Source organism: Macaca thibetana, chromosome 2 (genome assembly GCF_024542745.1).
Source record: "Macaca thibetana thibetana isolate TM-01 chromosome 2, ASM2454274v1, whole genome shotgun sequence".
Classification (NCBI taxonomy): Eukaryota; Metazoa; Chordata; class Mammalia; order Primates; family Cercopithecidae; genus Macaca; species Macaca thibetana.
The window spans coordinates 104,240,688-104,263,985 of NC_065579.1; the positions used below are offsets into that span (position 1 = coordinate 104,240,688).

At 50.9% G+C, this 23,298-nt stretch overlaps 1 protein-coding gene across 2 annotated transcripts; it reads right to left on the minus strand.

The window, feature by feature from the left end:
• Window positions 1-883: 883 nt before the first annotated feature.
• Window positions 884-23,298, minus strand: MON1A (MON1 homolog A, secretory trafficking associated). Of its 2 annotated transcripts, XM_050780828.1 has the most exons (6): window positions 22,419-23,298; window positions 5,162-5,301; window positions 3,465-3,950; window positions 2,134-2,899; window positions 1,268-1,415; window positions 884-1,169 (listed from the first exon to the last, which is right to left on the minus strand). In XM_050780828.1, the coding sequence occupies exons 1-6, from the start codon at window positions 22,694-22,696 to the stop codon at window positions 1,029-1,031; spliced, it is 1,959 nt and encodes a 652-aa protein (XP_050636785.1). In that variant the 5' UTR covers window positions 22,697-23,298; the 3' UTR covers window positions 884-1,028. The 2 variants fall into 2 exon arrangements, with proteins under 2 accessions (XP_050636785.1, XP_050636786.1); XM_050780829.1 differs by lacking the exon at window positions 3,465-3,950 and having other exon boundaries at window positions 22,419-23,247.

The window sequence follows — 23,298 nt, forward strand, 5'->3', positions numbered from 1 at the left end:
TCCCTGGGGCCAGAACTAGAAGATCCCCCAGCAGCAAAGTGGAAGCTTTCTGCACTGTGCCCTAGGTCCTGTGGTAGAGTAAATGGGGCTCGGCTTTCACTACGGAGCCTCCTGGATGTCCATGGTGCCCCATGCAGGTCTGCCTATGCCATACCAGGGACTAGGGTGACTAAGGAGAGCCCAGTGCACGCAGTAGCATTACCTCTTATTATGACAGGCCCACTGCCTTAGAGGGTCAACTGGGCCTTCTCCCAGACCCTCAGCTCACTCTTGGGGACCATTTGGAGGATTGCACTGGCTGAGGTAGGAGAACTGAGGCACACAGCCCTTCATGGGAAGGCCTAAGCAGGGACAGTTTCCTCAGAGGCCTGCAGCTAAAGGGAGGCTAGATTCTGAATTTCAGCTGAAGACTGAGTTGCCTCACCAGGGGCTCCCTCCAGTACCAGGGCTCAGATTCCCCCCATTTTGACCATCTCTATCTTACTCAGCTCAGCTCCTGCTGAACTACAGCAACCCATTAAACAGAGCCACAGCGAGGGCTCCCAAGGTGGTTGGGTAGTCTTTTGTGGCATGCAGTGGGGGCCCCTCCCAGGAGTGATAAGAGAGGCAGACAGCAGAAGCTCAGACTGAGTATGGGGGTGGGGGTAGGGTAGGGCAGTATGGTGCCTGAGAGCCTTTTACATATGGTAGACTTCAGCCGAACCAAAACAGCCCCAGCCCAAGATCCAACTGAGAATGTGTGTGGCCTCATGCTGTTGCAAGGGAGGGAGAAGAGGGGCTCAAATGTGCCTGTGCCCCTGTGCAGGAGCTAGGGAGGAGGATCCAGTGTCTGTATGTGAGTGAGGGTGGATGGGCGAAGGGACAAGTGACAGGGCTTGACAAGTGTCTTCCCCAAAGCACTTTAATGCACTCACCAACCCACAGTCCCTGCCTGCTGGCTGGGCAAGAGAGGCCAGCCCCCATCTGGAGGCTCCTACGGCTTCCCACACCCAGTGTGCCTGGGAAGGCCGAGCCTGCACACATTCCCATCAATAGGTGAGGGGCGTGAGAATGAAGAGGCGGTCTTCCTCTTTGCGGATCCAGCGCATCAGCTTATGGATGGCACTGACAGCTGATGCCTTGGTCCCCAGGGGGCTGTAACACATGTAGAGCTCAAAGGCGCCTGTCACCTGGAGAAGGGGCAAAGGGTCGTCATCTAGGTTAGATGCCCCTCATGGCCCACACCTAGGACCTCTGTGAAGTCCAGCCCATCCCAGGGCTGCCTTACCCAGGCCAGGAGGTTCTCGTTGGGGCCCGTGTAGTAAATGGTCTTGAGTGGGCGAGAGGCATTGTGGGCACGGCTGTGCAGGTACTGGTAGAGGCCCAGCAGCCGCTCCTGCTCCTCTTCACTGGTGTACGGGGCCTCAATCTCAGGGCTGCAGACAGGGTTGGGGGGAGTAGGTTTGCAAAGGAATGACTTCCACTGTCTTCTCTAGAGATTTAGAAACACTCTTCCTATCCAGGAAGACTCTATCATATGTCTTACCCTCCAAATACTCCCTTAGGACAGGGCATTGTCTCCCCACCACAGCAGGCACTCCAGGACAGAGCTGGGCCCACTGAGACTAGAGCTGTGTCCCCTCTTACCCCCTAAGCTCATGGTGTCTTTGGTGACCCCTCTTTGGAGAAGCCAGGTTGAGTTTAGATGTCCAAGACAGAGTGACAGATCTGGAGTAGAGGAAAGTGAACTAGGAATCCTGTGGGCCAAAAGGGACAAAGGAAGGCCATATCTTCCCAGCCCCTCTGCTGGGGGAGGGAGTAGAGGAGGGCTCTGCTTCCTGAGCTGGACCAAACTGACACCTAAAGTAGAGTTGCTCTAGGACAAGGGACCTGAGAGACCTCTGTTCCAGTTTCCTTCCCTGGGTATACTGGGCATTTCCAGGCCTTCTGGGTAATAAAGTAGAGAGGGGTATGCTCATAGGGTGATGGAGAGTGTGAGTCTCTGGTGCCAGAGTAAAACAGACCCAGCACACTGGTCTGCTTCCAAAGATGGGGGCAGCTTCATGGCTACATCTCAGAGCTCAGGAGCAAACAGCCTCCCAACTCCACATGTCCCTGTCCCCCTACAGCAGTGCCCTCAAGGCCCTCCCTCACCTGGTGAAGAGTCCCGAGCTCTTTGACTTATAGAGGAAGTGACGCAGGTCAGGGATGCCCACTTGGGCAACGCTGTAGTAGGGTGTGCGCAGCGCCTCTCGCAGGGCCAGGTGGGCTCCACGCTTGCGAAGGCGCTCCTGGAAGCGGCGGCGGCAGTCAGAGACTGCAAAGAAGTCCTCACGGTCAGTGGAGACAAACAGCAGGCAGAGGTCGGTGTCAGGCTCTAGGTAAGAGATATGTGCGTGGAAGAAGCCAGCTGCGTTGAATTTGGGCAGGCACACGGGCGTCCAGGCCTCGCCCTCGCGGAAGGACGAGGAGGAACTAATGAGGTTGAAAAGCAGGTGCAGGTCGATGGGGTGCAGAAATTGGTCCTTTCGGCGCACAAGTGCCACGAGCTGGTTGCGGGCCAGCAGGATGGAGAAGACCAGGCTGCGCGCCCGTGCCTGCTGTAGGCTGGCACTCACAGTATCGCGCACGGCTGCTGCGAGGGGCAGGCACCGTGCCGCCCCCATCAGGAAGCTGGGGTCTCGTGCCATGAGCTGCAGCAGGTTGTCGGTGATGCGTTCTGAGCCCGAGAGCAGGCGCCGTAGGTCATAGTTCTGCTTCTGCTGGAAGATGTGGCTCAGCTGCGCACCGGTAAGAAGGCTCAGGATCTGATAGTAGATGTAGAGCAGCTCCTGCGCCAGCTCTTGTGCCGACTGCCGTGTGCGAGCCACTGCCACTAGCACCAGCGGGCTCCGGCGCACGAATACTACCTTGTAGCCATCTGAGGGCGGGATGGGAAAGAGGGATATCAGCCTCAGCCGCAGCTCCCTCCGAACACCGCTTCGCCCATCCTTTTCTCGCTCAGAGCTCTGCGCACAGTAGGGGCTTAAGGATGTTCAGGATAAAAACCCATTGCTCCTTCTCCCTGAGGGCTCAGGGCCTATCCCTGCCACTTGTTTCAAAGACTAGCTCCCTCTGAAACACACATTCTTATGCTAAGTGCTAAGTCAACTGGCAAGGGCTGGCTGGGTGGAGCTCAGGACCTGGGAGATACATATATGTATTTTTTTTTCTTTCTTTCTTTTTGTCACTTCCCCAGGGAGATTCTCACTCTCTCCAAAGGCAAAGCCCATGTCAGAGGCATCTTTGGTCCTCACCACAGCCCCATGAGGCCAGCAGTGTTGTTATCCTCTGTTCAGGTGAGGACCTTGAGGCTCAGAGAGGTAGAGGGGCTTACCCTCAGTCACACAGCACATCCCAGCCCTCTGGTCTGCAGGGGTCCAAAACCTGCTATGAATGAACCTTGGCCAGGGGAGCCCACCCCATTCCCTCTCCAGGTGGCTCACCTGCATGGATGGAGCGGATGGCGTTCTTGTCTGCCTCCAGGAAGGACACCAGGGCCACCATAACACCCATAGTGCTGGAAAGTGCCTCCTCAGACCCATAGCGGGAGTACACAGGCTTCCCTGCCTCACTCAGCACAAAGACATGCTTCTGGTGCAGGCGCCATGCCTCCGTGGCATCCTCCTCATCCCCCTCGGCTGTGCCCTCCCTGGGGGGCTCTGTGGCTGGTCGGCCAACTGCCCCTGGGGGGTCCAGCCAATCCTCAGAGCTTCCTGGCAGCATCTCCTCCTGCAGGTCCCGGGCCACACCCGTCAGCTGGGTGCTTAGCTCGCTAAAGTCCTGGCTGATCTGACGCATGTCTGCAGGCAGCGGCGGGGGACCCCTGGCACCCTCCTTGGGGCTGTCCCCAGAAGCTGCCCCATCCTCTGACTCAGTCAGGTCCTCGTAGGAACGGGCATGGACGAACATGGCACCCTCCTGCCCAGCACCTGCAGGCCAAAAGCACTGGTGCTTAGAGGGGTAGCTACTGGCAGACACTCCTACCAGCAAGGTGCCTAACGTGGTCACTCCAGCATGACTGCCTGACTTGTCAGGGTCAAGCCACTGTTCCCTTCTGCCACTGTCTGCCATGGATGATGCTTCTCTGAAACTTACAGCCCACCAGTCTCCTCCCATCATACTGGAAAGAAGACCGAAACCACTCATGGCAGCAGTGGTGGCTGGTATCTGCCTACCTCTCATTCCCATCTCCCACCCTACTCCCTTGCCCATCTTGGTCACACTGGCCAAGATCTGCTCTTAGACAGTTTCAACATGCCCCCACCTGCCTCGGGAGCTCCACACCTGCTGTCAGCTGTCTCCTATCTCCCCACATGGCTGGCTAATTGTCACACTTCAGCTTTCAGGGAAGATGTTAGTTACTGACTTCCAACCCCAGGCACTCTATATGTCCCTCTTTGATTTCTCTTGTGGCACTTGCCAATTATCGTCCTTCTCCCCAGCTACAATGGTACCCAGCAAGGTGCAGGAACGTAGCACCTCACCCTGTGTCTGGAGCACCACCCATACTCAATGAATCTCTCTGGGAGAAAGCTCCCCTACCCTACTTAGGCCATAGCTTCTGACTGACCCCTTGTAATGGCTCCACAGCCTGTGACTGCCTCACAGCAGGGACCAGGTCAGTCTTCCTTTATTGGTTTTTTGACAAAATAGTTTAACAGATATATTTTGAGTCTCTCTTACGAATTCAGCCCTGTATCAGGCACTGGGGATATAACTGCCCTATGCTCAGTGTTCACAATCTTGTGGAAGAGAGAGATGGGCAATATATGCATAAAGAGATAAAATTATGAAATAATTAGTGTCCTATACAGAGCATGGTCAGAGCAGGCCTAACTTGTGAGGAGGGGAGAAGGAGCCGGGGAGGTGTGCTGTAGACACAGGGAACAGAAGAAGAGCCCACAATGGCAGCCAGAAAGCTCAGGGCGAACAGCGTAATACGAAGTGGAGAGGAAAGCCACATGCAGAATGAGCCTGGCCTCCTGCCTTTTCCCCAGAACCTGACAAATATCCAATGAGTGACTGACAAATACATGAATAAGTGGAAAGCAAAAAGTGGTTGGGAATGCTAATTTCTGCCCCCACCCCCGCGGAGCCTGCTCTGGTTGGCAGCTGGCTGAGGCTGTACACTTGCCCATACCTGGCTCCATTCCCTGGGCCAGTCCTGGTGTGGGGCTCTCAGCTCTCTCCACACTGTGTCCATCAGAAGGAGTCAATGTGCCATCAGGGCATTTGCTGCTTCTCTTCCTTTGCATGTCAGCAGCCATCCTTTGGTTTCTCCTGTGGGGCAAAGGCAACATCGATGGCTTTTGGCAGGGTCACAGGCATAATCAACAGTGGTACTAAGTAAAGGAAAGTGTCCTTTATCAGGACTCCACTAACTCAAATCTCTAGAAAATGGATTCTGAAAATTCCTTTCAAAAAAATATATACTGTTCCTTTTCTGATTATAAAAGGAAGACATATTCATTGTAAAAAAAACTTGGAAAGCACAGAAAAGTAGAAAGAAATATCAAGATTTTCCTACCATTCAGGATCTTTCACTGTTCATACATTAGTATATTTCCTTCTAGTCTTTTTTTTTTTTTTTTTTTTTTTTTTGAGACAGGGTCTCACTCTGCCACCCAGGCTGTAGTCAGTGGCACAATCTTGGCTCGCTGCAGCCTCCACCTCTGGGGCTCAAGCAATTCTTGTGTCTCAGCCTCCCAAGCAGCTGGGACTACAGGTGTGCACCATCATGCCTGGCTAATTTTTATATTTTTTGGTATAGACGGGGTTTCACCATGTTGGACAGGCTGGTCTCGAACTCCGGACCTCAAGTGATCTGCCCCTCTCGGCAGATTATTGTTGTTGTTGTTGAGACAGGGTCTCACTCTGTTGCCAAGGCTGGAGTGCAATGGCACCAACACAGCTTACTGCAGCCTTGACTTGGGCCCAAGCAATCCTCCCATCTCAGCCTTCCCAGTAGCACATGCCACAGTCAGCTAATTTTTTCTTTTCTTTTTTCTTTTTTTTTTTTTTTTGAGATGGAGTTTCACTGTTGTTGCCCTGGCTGGAGTGCAATGGCACGATCTCGGCTCACCGCAACCTCTGCCTCCCAGGTTCAAGAGATTCTCCTGCCTCAGCCTCCCAGGGTAGCTGGGATTACAGGCATGCACCACCATGCCCGGCTAATTTTGTATTTTTAGTAGAGACAGGGTTTCTCCATGTTGTTCAGGCTGGTCTCAAACTCCCAACCTCAAGTGATCCGCCCGACTTGACCTCCCAAAGTGCTGGGATTATAGACGTGAGCCACCGTGCCTGGCCTGTCTTTTCTGAGACAGGGTCTGGCTCTCTTGCCCAGGCTGGAGAGCAGTGGCACGATCTTGGCTCACTGCAACCTCTGCCTCCTGGACTTAAGCCATCCTCCCATCTCATCCTCCTGCCACTGTGCCTAATTTTTTTTTTTTTTTCTGAGATAGCATCTTGCTCTGTGTCACCCAGGCTAGAGTGCAGTGGCGTGATCTTGGCTCACTGCAACCTCTGCCTCCTGGGTTCAAGAGATTCTCCTGCCTCAGCCTCCCAAGTAGCTGGGATTACAGGCACCTGCCACCATGCCCCACTAATTTTTGTATTTTTAGTAGAGACAGGGTTTCACCATCTTGGCCAGGTTGGTCTTGAACTCCCGACCTTGTGATCCACCTGCCTCAGCCTCCCAAAGTGCTGGGATTACTGGTGTGAGCCACTGCGCTGGCCTATTTTTTTTTTTTTTTTTTTTGGAGACAGAGTCTCGCTCTGTTGCCCAAGCTGGAGCTCAGTGGTATAATCTCGGCTCACTGCAAGCTCCGCCTCCTGGGTTCCTGCCATTCTTCTGCCTCAGCCTCACGAGGAGCTGGGACTACAGGCGCCCGCCACCACGCCCGGCTAATTTTTGTATTTTTAGTAGAGATGGGGTTTCACCGTGTTAGCCAGGATGGTCTCGATCTCCTGACCTCGTGATCTGCCCACCTTGGCCTCCCAAAGTGCTGGAATTACAGGCGTGAGCCACTGTGCCCAGCCAATTTTTGTATTTTTTTTTTTTTATAGAGACAAGGTCTTTTCATGTTGCCCTGGCTGGTCTCAAACTACTAGGCTCAAGCAGTCCTCCCATTTTAGCCTCCCAAAATGTTGAAATTACAGGCAAGAGCCACCACGCTCAGCCTAGTCTTTTAGAAAAAGTACATAAAATGTAAATAATTAAACAAACTGATAACAGCAGCTAACAGTTATTCAGTGTCAGCGTATCATGCTAAGAAGTTTCTGTGGATTAAGTTACCTAATCTTGATCACGCCTCTATGAGGCAGATGCTCCCGTCAGGCTAGCTTTATAGATGAAAGAACTGACACTGAGAGAGCTTAAGCAGCTTGCCCAATATTACTACAGGAAGGAAGTGCTGGATTTGGATCTGGGAGTTGAAACAACTCTGTATCCTGTATCTGGTGGCTCACTCCTGTAATCTTAGCAAAGATTGGAGGCCAAAGAGGGAGGATCACTTGAGCTCAGTAGTTTACTAGCTGGGGCAACAAAGTGAGACCCTGTCTCTACAAAAAATTTAAAAAACTAGCCAGGCATGGTGGCATGTGCCTGTAATCCCAGCTACTGGAGAGAGGATCACATAAACCCAGCAAGTCAAGGCTCCAGTAAGCCATGACTACAACACTGCACTCCAGTTTAGGCAACAGAGTGAGACCCTGTCTCAAAAAACTAAAACTAAAAATAAATAAAAATAAAAATTAACGGAGTTGACCAATAGTTCTTTTTGAATATCTAGGTGTTTGCAGAGAAAGAAGTGAGACACAGCCAACAGGCTTGTCTTCAGGCTGAAGCCCTGCTTTTCTCTAAATATCCTTTTGTACCTTTTGAATTTGGCACAAGTTGTCTTAACAATTAAAAACAACTATAGACATGACAACTCTCAGTGCCCATATGATGGCCAGGATAGATTCAGCTGGATCTCCTTGTCCTTCCACAGCCCCAGGCCCAGGTGGAGGTGGCCACAAGTAAATGTCAGTGGTAACAGAGCCAGCTGGGTGGCTCACCAAGGGTGGTAGCAAGGCTTATGTCACCTCTAGAGTCCTTCAATGGCAGGCTGAAGGATCCTCACTTGTCAGGCAACATATAGTTCACCCAGGAGGGGATCCATTCCAGGTACCAATCCTCTAAGAAAGAGGGATCTAGGTGGATGGATTAGAAGGGCAGAAACTCATGGGGCAAACACTGCAGGCAGGCCAGGGGCCCAGGAGGCACTGGTGTTAGTGTGAGCAAAGTAGACCTGAGCCTGCCTCCCAGAACACAGAGTCTGGTGGGAATAACTGAGCTCTTGTCCCTCCTGGCTGTGTAATCTTGGGCAAACGACTCTCCCCTGAGCATGGCATAAAGTAGGTGTTCAAAAAAGTTCATGAAAAGGGTAGTCCCAAACAGATAGCCTCACCATCAGTAGCATTTGTGTGGTGCCAGCCAGTGTACGTCCAAGAACATTCTCTCTGGACCTGGCATAGCTCCAGTCAGGCAGCTCCTATGTGTGTGCCCAAAGAACTAATTTTCAACCTCTTCTTTTTGTCACCTTTATTTTTTTTTTTTTTTTTGAGACAGAGTCTCGCTCTGTCACCCAGGCTGGAGTGCAGTGGCCGGATCTCGGCTCACTGCAAGTTCCGCCTCCCGGGTTTACGCCATTCTCCTGTCTCAGCCTCCCAAGTAGCTGGGACTACAGGCACCCACCACCTCGCCTGGCTAGTCTTTTTTTGTGTGTGTATTTTTTTAGTAGAGACGGGGTTTCACCGTGTTAGCCAGGATGGTCTCGATCTCCTGACCTTGTGATCCGCCCGTCTCAGCCTCCCAGAATGCTGGGATTACAGGCTTGAGCCACTGTGCCCGGCCAAGTTATGTAATTCTTTCTTTAATTGAATCTTTTGCAGAAGCTCCATGTGCAAATAGACAGGGAAGCAGAGCCTGTATCCTGATAGCTGGCCTGGTGGCCACTCCTGCACTGAGCCTGAAGGACATGGGGGGTTGGGCACCACTGCCAACAGCATCACCCCACACAGAATAAAACCAAAGAAAGAAGGTTGGGGAGATAATTTGGGGATTTTCTAGCCCCTCAATCCCATCCATCAGGACAATCAAGAGTAATGGTTCCCAGCAAGGGTCAGAGCCCAGAAGGCCAAGGTGCAGGCTGCCTTGTCAGACAGTGGGCCGGAGGAACTAAGAGGCTGCATGCCCTCAACAAGGAACCTGCGGTAGCATCCACAGAGGTCCCCTCTGAGGCTGAGACTAAGAGGAGCAATCCAAAACAACCACTGCAACACCACAAGGCCCAGGATGCTGAATGCCAAGGAAACCAGGGCACGTCTAAGTCTTGAGCAAGAACATACAGGCCATGTGTAATCATAGACCAGTAATTCCAAAACTATCCTAAAAGCCAGAGTGGGTTCTGAGAGATGAGTCTGCAGGCCGAGAGCAAGTTGCTCCTGACAGTGCCAGGGTTGTGGCCAGGGTTTCCAGGCCTATCTGGGCTCAAGCGATCCTCCTACCTCAGCCTCCTGAGTAACTGGGAACATAGGCGTGAACCACCATGCGTGGATAATTTTTGTATTTTTTTGGTAGAAATAGGGTTTTGCCATGTTTCTCAGGCTGGTCTTGAGCACCCGGGCTCAAGCAACCTGCCTGCCTTGGCCTCCCACAGTCCTGGGATTACAGGTGTAAGCCAGCGCCCAGCCTGGAATGCCCTACATTTCTTTTTTTTTTTTTTTTTTTTGAGATGGAGTCTCGCTCTGTCACCCAGGCTGGAGTGCAGTGGTGCGATCTCAGCTAACTGCAAGCTCCGCCTCCCGGGTTCACACCATTCTCCTGCCTCAGCCTTCAGAGTAGCTGGGACTACAGGTGCCCACCACCATGCCCAGCTAATTTCTTTTTGTATTTTTAGTAGAGATGGGGTTTTACCGTGTTTGCCAGGATGGTCTCAATCTCCTGACATGGTGATCCGCCTGCCTCGGCCTCCCAAAGTGCTGGGATTACAGGCGTGAGCCACCGCGCCTGGCCGGAATGCCCTACATTTCTATGTCTCCTCACTTTCCTACTCCTCTAGTTAACTTCACATCTCTTGTCTCTTCAAATGTCCATCATCTCCTTCCCTGATGGTCATACTTAGCACTATCAGCAAATCACCTTGCCTTCCATTTCACCGAGAAGACAGAAGTCATTCTAGAAGAGAACTTCCAGGGCGGGTATGGTGGCTCGCGCCTGTAATCCCAGCACTCTGGGAGGCCGAGGCAGGCAGATCACCTGAGGTCGGGAGTTTGAGAACAGCCTGACCAACATGAAGAAACCCTGTCTCTACTAAATAAAAAAAATTAGCCGGGGTGGTGGAGCATGCCTATAATTCCAGCTACTCGGGAGGCTGAGGCAGATGAATCACTTGTACCTGGAGGTGGAGATTGCAGTAAGCTGAGATCGCACCCCTGCCCTCCAGCCTGGGCAACAAGAGCGAAACTCTGTCTCAAAAAAAAAAAAAAAGAAAGAAAAGAACTTCCGGAGATTACCACCACCACCTCCTCGCCTCATCTGCCAGACTAGGCCTTCCCTCTTTTTTTTTTTTTTTTTGAGACAGAGTCTCACTTTATGGCCCAGACTGGAGTGCAGGAGCACGATCTTGGCTCACTGAAACCTCCACCTCCCAGATTCAAGCAATTCTCCTGCCTCAGCCTCCCAGGTAGCTGGGATTACAAGCACCCACCACTTCACCCGGATAATGTTTGTATTTTCAGTAGAGACAGGGTTTCATTGTGTTGGCCAGGCTGGTCACAAACTCCTGACTTCAAGTGATCCACCTGCCTCAGCCCCACAAAGTGATGGGATTACAGGCATGAGCCACCACACCTGGTCCCCTCTTTTTTTTTTTTTTTTTTTTTTTGAGGCGGAGTCTCGCTCTGTCGCCCAGGCTGGAGTGCAGTGGCCGGATCTCGGCTCACTGCAAGCTCCGCCTCCTGGATTTATGCCATTCTCCTGCCTCAGCCTCCCGAGTAGCTGGGACTACAGGCGCCCGCCACCTCGCCCGGCTAGTTTTTTGTATTTTTTAGTAGAGACGGGGTTTCACTGTGTTAGCCAGGATGGTCTCAATCTCCTGACCTCGTGATCTGCCCGTCTTGGCCTCCCAAAGTGCTGGGATTACAGGCTTGAGCCACCGCGCCCGGCCAATATGGTGATATTTCTTCTGTCTTCAAAACCCCCTCACAGCAGGGCTTGATGGCTCATGCCTGTCATCCTAGCACTTTGGGAGGCCTAGGTGGGCAAACCGCTTAAGCCTAGGAGTTTGAGACCAGCTTAGGCAACATGGTGAAACCCCATTTCTACAAAAAGTACAAAAGATTAACTAGGTGTAGTGGCATGCACCTGTAGTCCCAGCTACTTGGGAGGCTGAGGTGGGAAAATCACCTGATCCCAGGAGGTCCAGGCTGCAGTGAGCGGTGATCATACCACTGCATTCCAGCCTGGGTAAAGGGAGTGAGATCCTGTCTCAAAAATAAAAACCAAACAAAAAACACCCTCCTTTGGGGCTGTTCACATTGCAATAATTCATTGAGCTATACTTATGATTTGTGAACTTTTCTGTATGTTTGTTTTATTTCAAAGTTAAAACAAAACAAACTTCCCCTTAACTCTACATTCCCCACTAGCTACCAACCCATTTTTCTGTTGCCCTTTATAAAAAAACAAACAAACGCCCTCAAAATGGCAAATAATATTTGGAGTTTGCATTAGTCAGGTAGGCTAGACTATTCTGTGTAACAAATGGATGCCAAATGGTAGAGATTTTATACCCAAAGATCTTTTTTTATTTTTTGAGACGGAGTCTTACTCTGTCACCCAGGCCGGACCACAGTAGTGCCAGCTCGGCTCACTGCAACCTCTGCCTCCTGGGTTCAAGCCATTCTCCTCCCTCAGCGTCCCGAGCAGCTGGGATTATAGGCGCCCACCACCACATCTGGCTAATTTTTGTTTTTTTTTTTTTTTTTTTGAGACGGAGTCTCGCTCTGTCGCCCAAACTGGAGTGCAGTGGCCGGATCTCAGCTCACTGCAAGCTCCGCCTTTCGGGTTCACGCCATTCTCCTGCCTCAGCCTCCCAAGTAGCTGGGACTATAGGCGCCCGCCACCTCGCCCGGCTAGTTTTTTGTATTTTTTAGTAGAAACGGGGTTTCACCGGGTTAGCCAGGATGGTCTCGATCTCCTGACCTTGTGATCCGCCCGTCTCGGCCTCCCAAAGTGCTGGGATTACAGGCTTGAGCCACCGCGCCCGGCCAATTTTTGTATTTTTAGTAGAGATGGGGTTTCACTATGTTGGCCAGGCTGGTCTCAAACTCCTGACCTCAGGTGATCCGCCCACCTTGGCTTTCCAAAATGCTGGGATTACAGGCATGAGCCACTGCACCCAGACCCAAAGACGTATTTTTTGCTCACACAAAATCTACTGTGGGACTGGTAGCAATTCACAGTAGCTCCATTCCAAGCAGTGATTCAGGAATCCAAGCTATTAGCACCCTATAGTAGCCATTTGAAACACATGCCTTCCGCATCACCTGGCAGGGGAAGACAGAGATGGAGGATCACATACCAGCTCTTAAATACTTTGTAGCTCACATTGACCAGAACCAGTGATGTGGCCAGAGGGACTGGGAAATGTATGAAGCTCATGGATATCTGGAAAGCAGGAATTGTCCCTGCCACAGCCTCTCCATTTCTCCCATTCTCTCTAAACCAGTTCTGAACAGAATCTCACCTCCATTACTCCACCAACACTGCTCCCATCAAGGTCACCAACGACTGCCAGGATCATCTTACTTCACCCATAAACAATAGATAATTTGGTTATTTCCTCTCTCGAAACATTTTCTCCTCTTTTATGGCACACCACTCCTTTCTTGGCTCTCTTCTGACCTCATGGACTATTCCTTCTGAGTCCTTTTTGCAGTTCTTACTGTAAAGGGGCACAGAATTCAGTCTTTGGACCTCTTCTCTGTCTTCACTCAATCCCTTGGTGATCTCATTTGGTCTCATAGTTTTAAATTCCCTCTACATATTAATAATTTATTTTTTTTTATCTCCAGCCCCAATCTCTTTTCTGACTTAAAGAGGCACACACATTTAACTGTCTACTTAACGTTATCTCAAGGTTATATGCCTCAAACTGAACTCCTTAAAAAAGCCATCTCCCGGCCGGGCGCGGTGGCTCAAGCCTGTAATCCCAGCACTTTGGGAGGCCGAGACGGGCGGATCACGAGGTCGGGAGATTGAGACCATCCTGGCTAACACGGTGAAACCCCGTCTCTACTAAAAAAATACAAAAAACTAGCCGGGCGAGGTGGCGGGCGCCTGTAGTCCCAGCTACTCGGGAGGCTGAGGCAGGAGAATGGCGTGAACCCGGGAGGCGGAGCTTGCAGTGAGCTGAGATCCGGCCACTGCACTCCAGCCTGGGCGACAGAGCGAGACTCCGTCTCAAAAAAAAAAAAAAAAAAAAAAAAAAGCCATCTCCTAGCCAGGCACGGTAGCTCTCGCCTATAATCCCAGCACTTTGGGAGGCTGAGGAGGGTGGATCACAAGGTCAGAAGTTCGAGACCAGCCTGGCCAACCTGGTGAAACCCTGTCTTTACTAAATATATGAAAATTAGCTGGGTGTGGTGGCGCATGCCTGTAATCCCAGCTACTCAGGAAGCTGAGGCAGGAGAATTGCTTGAATCCGGGAGGCGGAGGTTGCAATGAGCCAAGATCACACCACTGCACTCTAGCCGGGGTGGCAGAGCCAGATTCTGTCTCAAAAGAAAAAGGTCATCTCCTTAAAAAGTTGCTCCTGGTTGTGTGTGGTGGCTCACACCTGTAATCCTAGCACTTTGGGAGGCCAAAGCAGGCAGATCACTTGAGCAAAGGAGTTCAAGACCAGCCTAGGCAATATGGCAACCCTGCCTCTACAAAAATACAAAAATTAGCCAGGCGTGGTGGCACATGTCTGTGGTCCCAGTTACTCAGGAGGCTAAGGTGGGAGGATCACTGGAACCTGGGAGGCAGAGCTTGCTTGCAATAAGCCAAGATCGCACCACCGCATTCCAGCCTGGGCGATAAGAGTGAGACCCTGTCTTTTTTTTTTTTTTTTTTTTTTTTTTTTGAGACGGAGTCTCGCTCTGTAGCCCAGGCTGGAGTGCAGTGGCCGGATCTCAGCTCACTGCAAGCTCCGCCTCCCGGGTTTACGCCATTCTCCGGCCTCAGCCTCCCGAGTAGCTGGGACTACAGGCACCCGCCACCTCGCCCGGCTAGTTTTTTTTTTTTTGTATTTCTTAGTAGAGACGGGGTTTCACCGCGTTAGCCAGGATGGTCTCGATCTCCTGACCTCGTGATCCGCCCGTCTCGGCCTCCCAAAGTGCTGGGATTACAGGCTTGAGCCGCCGCGCCCGGCCTTTTTTTTTTTTTTTTTTTGAGACAGAATCTGGCTCTGTTGCCCAGGCTGGAGTGCAGTGGCGTGATCTCAGCTCACTGCAAGCTCCGCCTCCCAGGTTCACGCCGTTCTTCTGCCTCAGCCTCCTGAGTAGCTGGGACTACAGGCGCCCGCCACCATGCCCGGCTAAGTTTTTGTATTTTTTAGTAGAGACGGGGTTTCACCATGCTAGCCAAGATGGTCTCAATCTCCTGACCTCGTGATCTGCCCGCCTCAGCCTCCCAAAGTGCTGGGATTACAGGCATGAGCCACCATGCCCAGCCGGTAGAGACCCTGTCTTTAAAAAGAAAAAAAGGCCAGATGCTGTGGATCACGCCTGTAATCCCAGCACTTTGGGAGGCTGAGGTGGGCGGATCACCATATCAGGATATGGAGACCATTCTGGCTAACACGGGGAAACCCATCTCTACTAAAATTCAAAAAATTAGCCAGGCGTGGCAGCACTTTTTTTTTTTTTTTTTTTTTTTTAAGAGATGGGGTCTTGCTCTGTCACCAAGTCTGGAGTGCAGTGGCTATTCACAGGTGGAATCACCACCCCACCATGCACTACAGCCCCAAATTCCTGGGCTCAAGTGAACTTCCTGCCTCAGCCTTCCGAGTAGCAGGGACTACAGGCACTTACCACTTCTCCCAGAGTTTTCACCATCTCAGTAAAAGACAATTTCATGGCTGGGCATAGTGGCTCATGCCTGTAATCCCAGCACTCTGGGAGGCCAAGGGGGGTGGATCACCTGAGGTCAGGAGTTTAAGACCAGCCTGGCCAACTTGGTGAAATCCCATCTCTACTAAAAATACAAAATTAGCCAGGTGTGGTAGTGAATGCCTGTAATCCCAGCTACTTGGGAGGCTGAGGCAGGAGAATCACTTGAACCCATGAGGCAGAGGTTGCAGTGAGCCAAGATCATGCCATTGCACTCCAGCCTGGGCAATAAGAGCAAAGCTCTGTCTCAAAAAAAAAAAAAAAAAAAAAAAAAAAAAAAAGAAGGAAAGGAAAGGAAAGGAGAGGAAAAAGGAAAGGAAAGGAAAGGAAAGACAACCGGGTGCAGTGGCTCATGCCTGTAATCCCAGCACTTTGGGAGGCCGAGGTGGGCAGATCATGAGGTCAGGAGATTGAGACCATCCTGGCTAACACAGTGAAACCCTGTCTCTATTAAAAATACAAAAAATTAGCTGGGTATGGTGGCACATGCCTGTAATTCCAGCTACCCCAGGAGGCTGAAGCAGGAGAATCGCTTAAACACAGGAGGCGGAGGTTGAGATTGTGCCACCAGACTCCACCCTGGGTGACAGAGTGAGACTCTGTCAGGAAGGAAGGAAGGAAGGAATGGAGGAAGGGAGGAAGGGAAAGAAGGAAGGAAGGAAGGAAGGAAAAGAAAGGAGGGAAAGGTCGGGCGCGGTGGCTCAAGCCTGTAATCCCAGCACTTTGGGAGGCCAAATGGGTGGATCACGAGGTCAGGAGATCGAGACCATCCTGGGTAACCTGGTGAAACCCCGTCTCTACTAAAAAATACAAAAAAAAAAAAAAAAAAAAACCTAGCCGGGTGAGGTGGCGGGCGCCTGTAGTCCCAGCTGCTCGGGAGGCTGAGGCAGGAGAATGGCGTAAACCCAGGAGGCGGAGTTTGCAGTGAGCTGAGATCCGGCCACTGCACTCCATCCAGCCTGGGTGACAAAGCGAGACTCCATCTCAAAAAAAAAAAAAAAAAAAGAAAAGAAAAAAAAGAAAGGAGGGAAAGGAAGTAAAGGAAGAAAGGAAGGAAAGGAAAAGGAAGGAAAGAACGAAAGAGAAAAAGACAAAGACAATCTTTTTTTTTTGAGACAGTCTTGCTCTGTTACCCAGGCTGGAGTGCAAAGGCGCAATCTCAGCTCACTGCAACAGTGTGATCTCAGCTCCACCTCCCAGGTTCAAGTGATTCTCATGCCTCAATCTCCAGAGTAGCTGGGACTATAGGCGCATGCCACCACACTGGCTAATTTTTGTATTTTTAGTAGAGACAGGGTTTCACTATGTTGGCCAGGCTGGTCTAAACCCCTGACCTCGTGATCTGCCCGCCTTAGCCACCCAAAGTGCTGGGATTACAGGTGTGAGCTACTGCACCTGGCCAAGAAAGACAATCTCATCCTTTCAGTTATTTGGTGAAAAACCTTGGAGTCAGCCGGGCACGGTGTCTCACACCTGTAATCCTAGCACTTTGGGAGGCCGAGGCAGGCAGATCACGAGGTCAGGAGATTGAGACCATGCTGGCTAACATGGTGAAACCCCGTCTCTACTAAAAATACAAAAAATTAGCCGGGTGTGGTGGCTCATGCCTGTAGTCCCAACTACTCAGGAGGCTGAGGCAGGAGAATTTCTTGAACTGGAGAGGTGGAGGTTGCAGTGAGCCGAAATCGCACTGTGGCATTCCGGGCTGGGCGACAGAGTGAGACTCTGTCTCATAGAAAAAAAAAAAAAAAAAAAGGAAAACCTTGGAGTCAACCCTTATGCCTCTCTTTTTTTTCCCACACCTCATATACCAAACCATGAGCAAATCCTGTCAGTTCTATTTCAGAATACAGGCACATCGAGCAAAATGTCTCTGGTTAACATTTTCACCATAGAATGCCTTTTCGTTTTTAATATCCAGCTGTGGTTGTCAGCCTTCAAGATGGTCTCTAGTGATCCTCAACTCCTGCTATGCATGCCTTTGCATACTCCCTTTCCACACTGAGCAGGGCTGACCTATGCAACCAAAAGGACGCTGTAAATAACAATGTGGTTGGGGACAGTGGCTCATGCCTGTAATCCCAGCACTTTGGGAGGCCAAGATGGGCAGATCTCTTGAGATAGGAGTTTGACACCAGCCTGGACAACATGGTGAAACCCCATCTCTACTAAAAATACAGAAATTACCTAGGTGTCGTGGTGGGTGCCTGTAATCCCAACTGCTCGGGAGGCTGAGGCATGAGAATCACTTGAACCCGGGAGGCAGAGGTTGCAGCGAGCCAAGATCGCACCACTGCACTCCAGCTTGGGTGCCAGAGCAAGACCCTGTCAAAAAAAAAAAAAAAAAGGAAAAAACAATGTGTGACTTCTGAGGCTAGGTCATAAAAGACATTGTGGCTTCTGCCTTGTTCTCTCAGATCACTCCCTCTAGGGAAAGCCATCAGCCATGTTTTAAGGACATATAAGCAGCTCTATGGAGAGAACTTCATGGCAAGGAACTGAGACCTCCTGTGAATAGCCAGTACCAACTTGCTAGTCATGAGCGAGTCATCTTGGAAGCAGATCATCTAGGCCCAGTCAAACCTTCAGGTGACTTCAAAGTAATAAGAGACCCTGAGCTTGAGCCATCCAGCTAAGCTGCTCCCAAATTCTTGACCCACAAGAACTGTATGCGATAATAAATACTGTCATTTTAAGCTGCTAAGTTTTGGGATAATTTGTTACACAGCAATAGTTAACTAATATACCAAACTTATATTGATTCAGCTTATGTTTATTTATCTATCAAGAGAGGGTCTCACTCTGCCACCCAGGCCGAAGTGCAATAGTGTGATCACGGTTCACTGTAGCCTTAACCTCCCAGGCCCAAGTGATCCTCCCACCTCAGCCTCCCAAGTAGCTGGGACCACAGGCATGTGCCATCATGCCTGGCTAATGTTTAAATTTTTTGTAGAGACAGGGTCTCCTTATGTTGCCCAAGCTGGTCTCAAACTCCTTGACTCAAGTGATCTGCCTGCCTCAGCCTCCCAAAGTACTGGGATTACAGTGTGAGCCACCACACCTGGCCCAGTGTATGTTTATACAGAAAATATGTATATTTACATCATTAAAATCTTATCTATATTTTTAACAAAGTAATGTGCATTTAAAGCTTCAAATTACATTCCAAATAGAATTGATAGAAAATTACTGAGTGCCAGCCTGGCTGACATAGTGAGACCCTGTCTTTACAAAATAAAAAATTAGCTGGGTGGGGCAGCTCATGCCTGTAGTCCCACCTACTTAAGAGGCTGAAGTGGGAGGATCGCTTGAGTACAGGAGGTCAAAGCTGCAGTGAACCATGATTGTGCCACTGTACTCCAGCCTGGGCAACAGAGCAAGACCCTGTCTCAATCAGTCAATCAATGGAAAATATATTAAGTTAATGATTTCACACAGAATGTCCAATTTTCATGAAACAGATTACTGATGTTAAGTGGGAAATGCCTATATCCAGAATCTGATGACTTATCACCTCCACAACTACCACTGTGGTCAAAGCCACCAGTGTCACTCTAGGAGATTGTTGTAGTAGTCTCCTATCCAGTCTCCCCTCTTCTGCCCTTGTCCCTGCATAATCTGTGCTTCTTACAGCAACGTGATTCTCCTGATACAAAATTCAGGTCATGCAGTTCCTCTGCTCACAACTCTGCAATGGTCCCATCTTACTCAGTAAGAAAGCCAATTTCCTCACAGTGGTGCACAAGGCCCCACTCAACATAACTCCTTCCCCATTACTTATTTGACCTCATCTCCTATCCTTTTTCCCTACTAACTGTGATTCAGTCCAGTCACAGTGACCTCCTGGCTTTCCTTAAGCCTCCTGGGCACTTTTACTTTAGAACTTTGCCCTTGCTGAACTTTCCCCCTGCACCCCACTTGACCTACTCCATTGCCTGGGCTAGTTATCTATGTGACTCAGTCCCTTACTTCCTTCAGGTTGCTATTCAAGCATTACCTTATCAATATCCCTGCTCTTTACCCCTCTTGCCCTGCTTTATTTCTCTGGATTGAAGGTTACCTGCCACAAATTTCAGTGTGGCTTTAAGCCACATGCAGAAGGAGTTCTATTTTTTTTTTTTTTTTGAGATAGAATAGTGATGTGATCACAGCTAACTGTAGCCCTGGCCTCTCAGGCTCAAGTGCTCCTTCCACCTCAGCCTCCTGAGTACCTGAGACTACAGGCACGTGCCACCACGCCTGGCTAATTTTTTAATTTTTATTTTTGTAGAGATAGGGTCTCAGTATGTTGTCCAGGCTGTTCTTGAACTCCCGAGCTGAAGATCCTCCCTCCTAGGGCTCCCAAAGTGCTGGGATTACAGGTGTGAGCCACCACATCCAGCCAGCAAACATCTTTGGGAGGGAGATTTTTTTTTTTTTGAGATGGAGTCTCTGTCGCCCAGGCTGGAGTGCAGTGGTGTGATCTTGGCTCACTGCAACCTCTGCCTCCTGGGTTCAAGCAATTCTTGTGCCTCAGCCTCCTGAGTAGCTGGGATTATGGGTGTGCACCACCGTGCCCATCTAATATTTGTATTTTTAGTAGAGATGGGGTTTCACCATGTTAGCCAGGCTAGTCTCAAACTCCTGACCTCAGGTGATCCATCGGCCTTGGACTCCCAAAGTGCTGGGATTACAGGCATTAGTCACAGTGCCCAGCCAAACTTGTGTTTTTATCCCTCAGGCAATTAAAAAAGAAAAATGGAAAGGAAAACTGAAAGATCTCTGAAGAATGCCCAGTTCCATCACATCTATCATGTGGCCTCTGGAAATCCCTGCCCGTGGGGAAGACTTATAATTGGTAGTAGTCAGGTGTTCAGGAACAATGGCTTTGAAGTTAGAAGGACCTGGATTAACCTGGCCTGGTATCAGTTTTCTCATTTATAAAATGGGATGGTAGTATTGATTCTTTGGGTTGTGGGAAGATTAAATGAAATAATCCATGTAATTTGATTACATACTCAGCTGCTCCCATTAGCACATCCTGATTATTCTTACTTAGCATTCAGTCCATGTGTGACTGCACTTATAATACCACATGAATCCAGTGGTCTGTGCCATGTAAATCAGGCCTCTGAGATTTTGCTCAGCTTACAATGGCATATGGGCAAATATGCTTCTGACCTTGCAAAGCCAGGTGGGCCATAGCCTGAAGCGACTCACCTTCAGGCTAGGGCTGTCTATAGACAGTTGGGAGTCAGGTCAAAGAGCTGTCTTATAGATAGCTGGGAGTTCCTCCAGGCTAACTGGTTGTTCACTGGCTCTGGAGTTGCAGGAATAGACAACTGGCTCTCTGCTGCTCCTGGAAGTCTCTCCTAAATTAAACTCCTTAATTAGCCAGGTGTGGTGGCAGGCGCCTATAATCCCAGCTATTCAGGAGGCTCAGGCAGGAGAATCGCTTGAACCCAGGGGGCAGAGGTTGCAGTGAGCTGATATCACGCCATTGCACTCTAGCCTGGGCGAAAGATCAAAACTCTGTCTCAAAAAAAAAAAAAAAAAAACACAAAACTCCTTGGTCTGCCACATGCCACTGCTCTGTGACCTTGCACTTTTGGTTCAAAGAACCAGACAAGGTCTACAATAGCTTACTTATTCTGTCCTCAGGGCCCACTCTCCACTGATCCCTTGTGGGCTTTAGCTGACTAAGCCCAGAGTGGCTGAGTGGTACCCAGCATGGTACGTGCCTGGGGAAGGGTTGGCGGGGGCAGGATCAGCTGGCCAGAGCTAGTGGATACTTCCTTCACAACAGTTCTCCTGCCACCTGAGATCATACAGTATCTCAGCATCTCCTAGGTCAGTCTGGGGTCCAGCCAGAGGCCTGATGAAGCAAACAGCTCTCTGTATACTTACTCTGGACACTCAAACAGGGAGGCTGAGTGAATCACAGCAAAATCCACCCCAACCCCCACTGGAGCCACAACTGAGCAACTGAAGCTCCTGGGAGGCTAGAATTGAAGAAGTTAGGCAAAGGAGGTCTCTTAGAACCAGCCCCAGATGCCCCTTCTTAGGGGACCCTTCTCAGAAGCCCCAGGCCTTGCTTTTCCTAAAAGTGCCCTGCTATGCCTGTGAGCAATGTCACCAAACAAGTTGGCTCAGTCAGCCCTTTTAGTGTGCCTCTCTCACTCAGGCAGCCCTGGAGCCAAGAAGGCCTTCAGGAGCCACTCCCTACTGACTCCCTTCCACTCCTGTTCCCTCTTCCTGCTTAGATAGCACTTCATTTCACCTTAACCCTTTGGAGTGGTCTGTCTGGGAAGGAGGTGCCAGGATACAAGATGTGTGGCAGACAAGGCCCAGGTTCGAGACTGTGCTATGGCTGCTTCAGCAGGATGCCTACTCCATGCTGAGATCATAGTCTGGTCCTTGTCACTTCTGGCGGTTACTTCCCTCCCTGACAAAGGGTGCTTACCCTCCCTCTGCAAACTTGTGCCCAGAAAGCGTGGCTCACCTAGTACAAGGGACAACCCAGTTGCACCAAACTGGTGCAAAGTCCAGCTGGGCACAGTGGCTCATGCCTGTAATCCCAGCACTTTGTGAGGCTGAGACAGGCAGATCACCTGAGGTCAGGGGTTCGAGACTAGCCTGGCCAACATGGTGAAACCTCGTCTCTACTAAAAAAAATACAAAAATACAAAAAATTAGCTGGGCGTGGTAGCGCATGCCTGTAATCCCAGCTACTCGGGAGGCTGAGGCAGGACAGTCGCTTGAACCTGGGAGGCAGAGGTTGCAGAGAGCTGAAATCACACCACTGCACTCCACCCTGGTCAACAAGAGTGAAACTCCGTCTAAAAACAACAACAAAGCAAAGCCCCAAGCCCTTTCCAGGTGCTGCCCCGCTCATCCCAGTCACCTCTGTTGCTTTTTGAGAAGACTCTACCGGCCGAATATGTGTTCGTTTGTTGAGGGGTGGGGGTGGGGGGTGGGGAAGAGTCCTACCTGGCCACTGCCCCCTACCGGACCTCGCCCTCCCAGCCTAAGTATGGGTTCCAGATCTCGCCTTTTGTATTCCCCAGCTGGGGGCCAGCCAGCTGAGGGACCCCAGGGAGACACAGTCTTCCCACTGCAAGCGATAGCGTTGATGGCCGTCTTCAAGCCCCTCCCTCCAAAGATGACAGCTCTCCAGTCTCTAGGTGCCTCCAGGCCACGTGGGCTGGCAGTCAACTCACCTGTTTCTCAGAGGGGCCCAGGACGCACAGAAGGTGCCGGTCACTGCCCTCTGCCAGAGCCCTGGGGGGGTAAGGGTGTCCGGCTGGGCCGGGCCTGAGGGCACAGCTTCGCGGGGCCCCGGCCCCCTGCGTACACAGACATGGCCACAGCGCAGGCACCGCGCCCTCCCACCGCCCTCAGCCGGCCGCCAGTGCAGGAAGACAGCTTTCTCCGGCCTCTCGCAGCCAAGGCCCAGCTCCAGCCGCACAGCCCGACCCGGCCCGCCCCCGGAGTGCATTGTGGGAAATGTAGTCCTTAGCGCCCGGCCGCTTGCCGCGCCGCGGGACTGGCTCTGGGTTCCTCGTCCCAGCGTAGCTGCGGGCAGGTCCCGACCCGCGTCCAGGATTGCCTCACCCGGCGCCGCCTTCTAGGGACCTGGGCGCCTCCTTAGAGCCTAGAGCCCCACACAGACCGCAGACTTGGACTCTGGGCCTCACCCTCCGAGCCAGCTAGCAGTTCATTTCAAAGGAGAGAAAGGGACGTTAGGGTTGTTTCTCCCACTGATTGTGGAAGGACAGTGCAAGTTTGAGGGACTGGATAAATGACATCAGTGGGCCCAGCCACACAGGCTGTAAAGGATGTGGGCATGCGCAAAAGTCGCACTAATTGTTTCTAAAACCGTATTTGTAGCCACGTTTTAATGTATCAGTATAATGCTCTAGAACGGTAGTTCTCAACTCTGACGGCACACAGAATATCCCTGGAAGCTTTAAAAAAACAAAACAAAACAAAACAAAAACTAGGACGGGCGAGGTGGCTCACGCCTGTAATCCTAACACTTGGGAAACCGAGGTGGGCGGATCACTTGAGGTCAGGAGTTCCAGACCAGCCTGGCCAACA

Coding starts and splice junctions, on each gene's coding strand:
- MON1A (XM_050780828.1), bottom strand. CDS start 22,696: ATGCACTCCGGGGGCGGGCCGGGTCGGGCTGTGCGGCTGGAGCTGGGC. Junction 2,900..3,464: donor CATCCGCTCCATCCATGCAG/GTGAGCCACCTG, acceptor TCCCGCCCTCAG/ATGGCTACAAGGTAGTATTC. Junction 1,416..2,133: donor AGCTCGGGACTCTTCACCAG/GTGAGGGAGGGC, acceptor CCCTGTCTGCAG/CCCTGAGATTGAGGCCCCGT.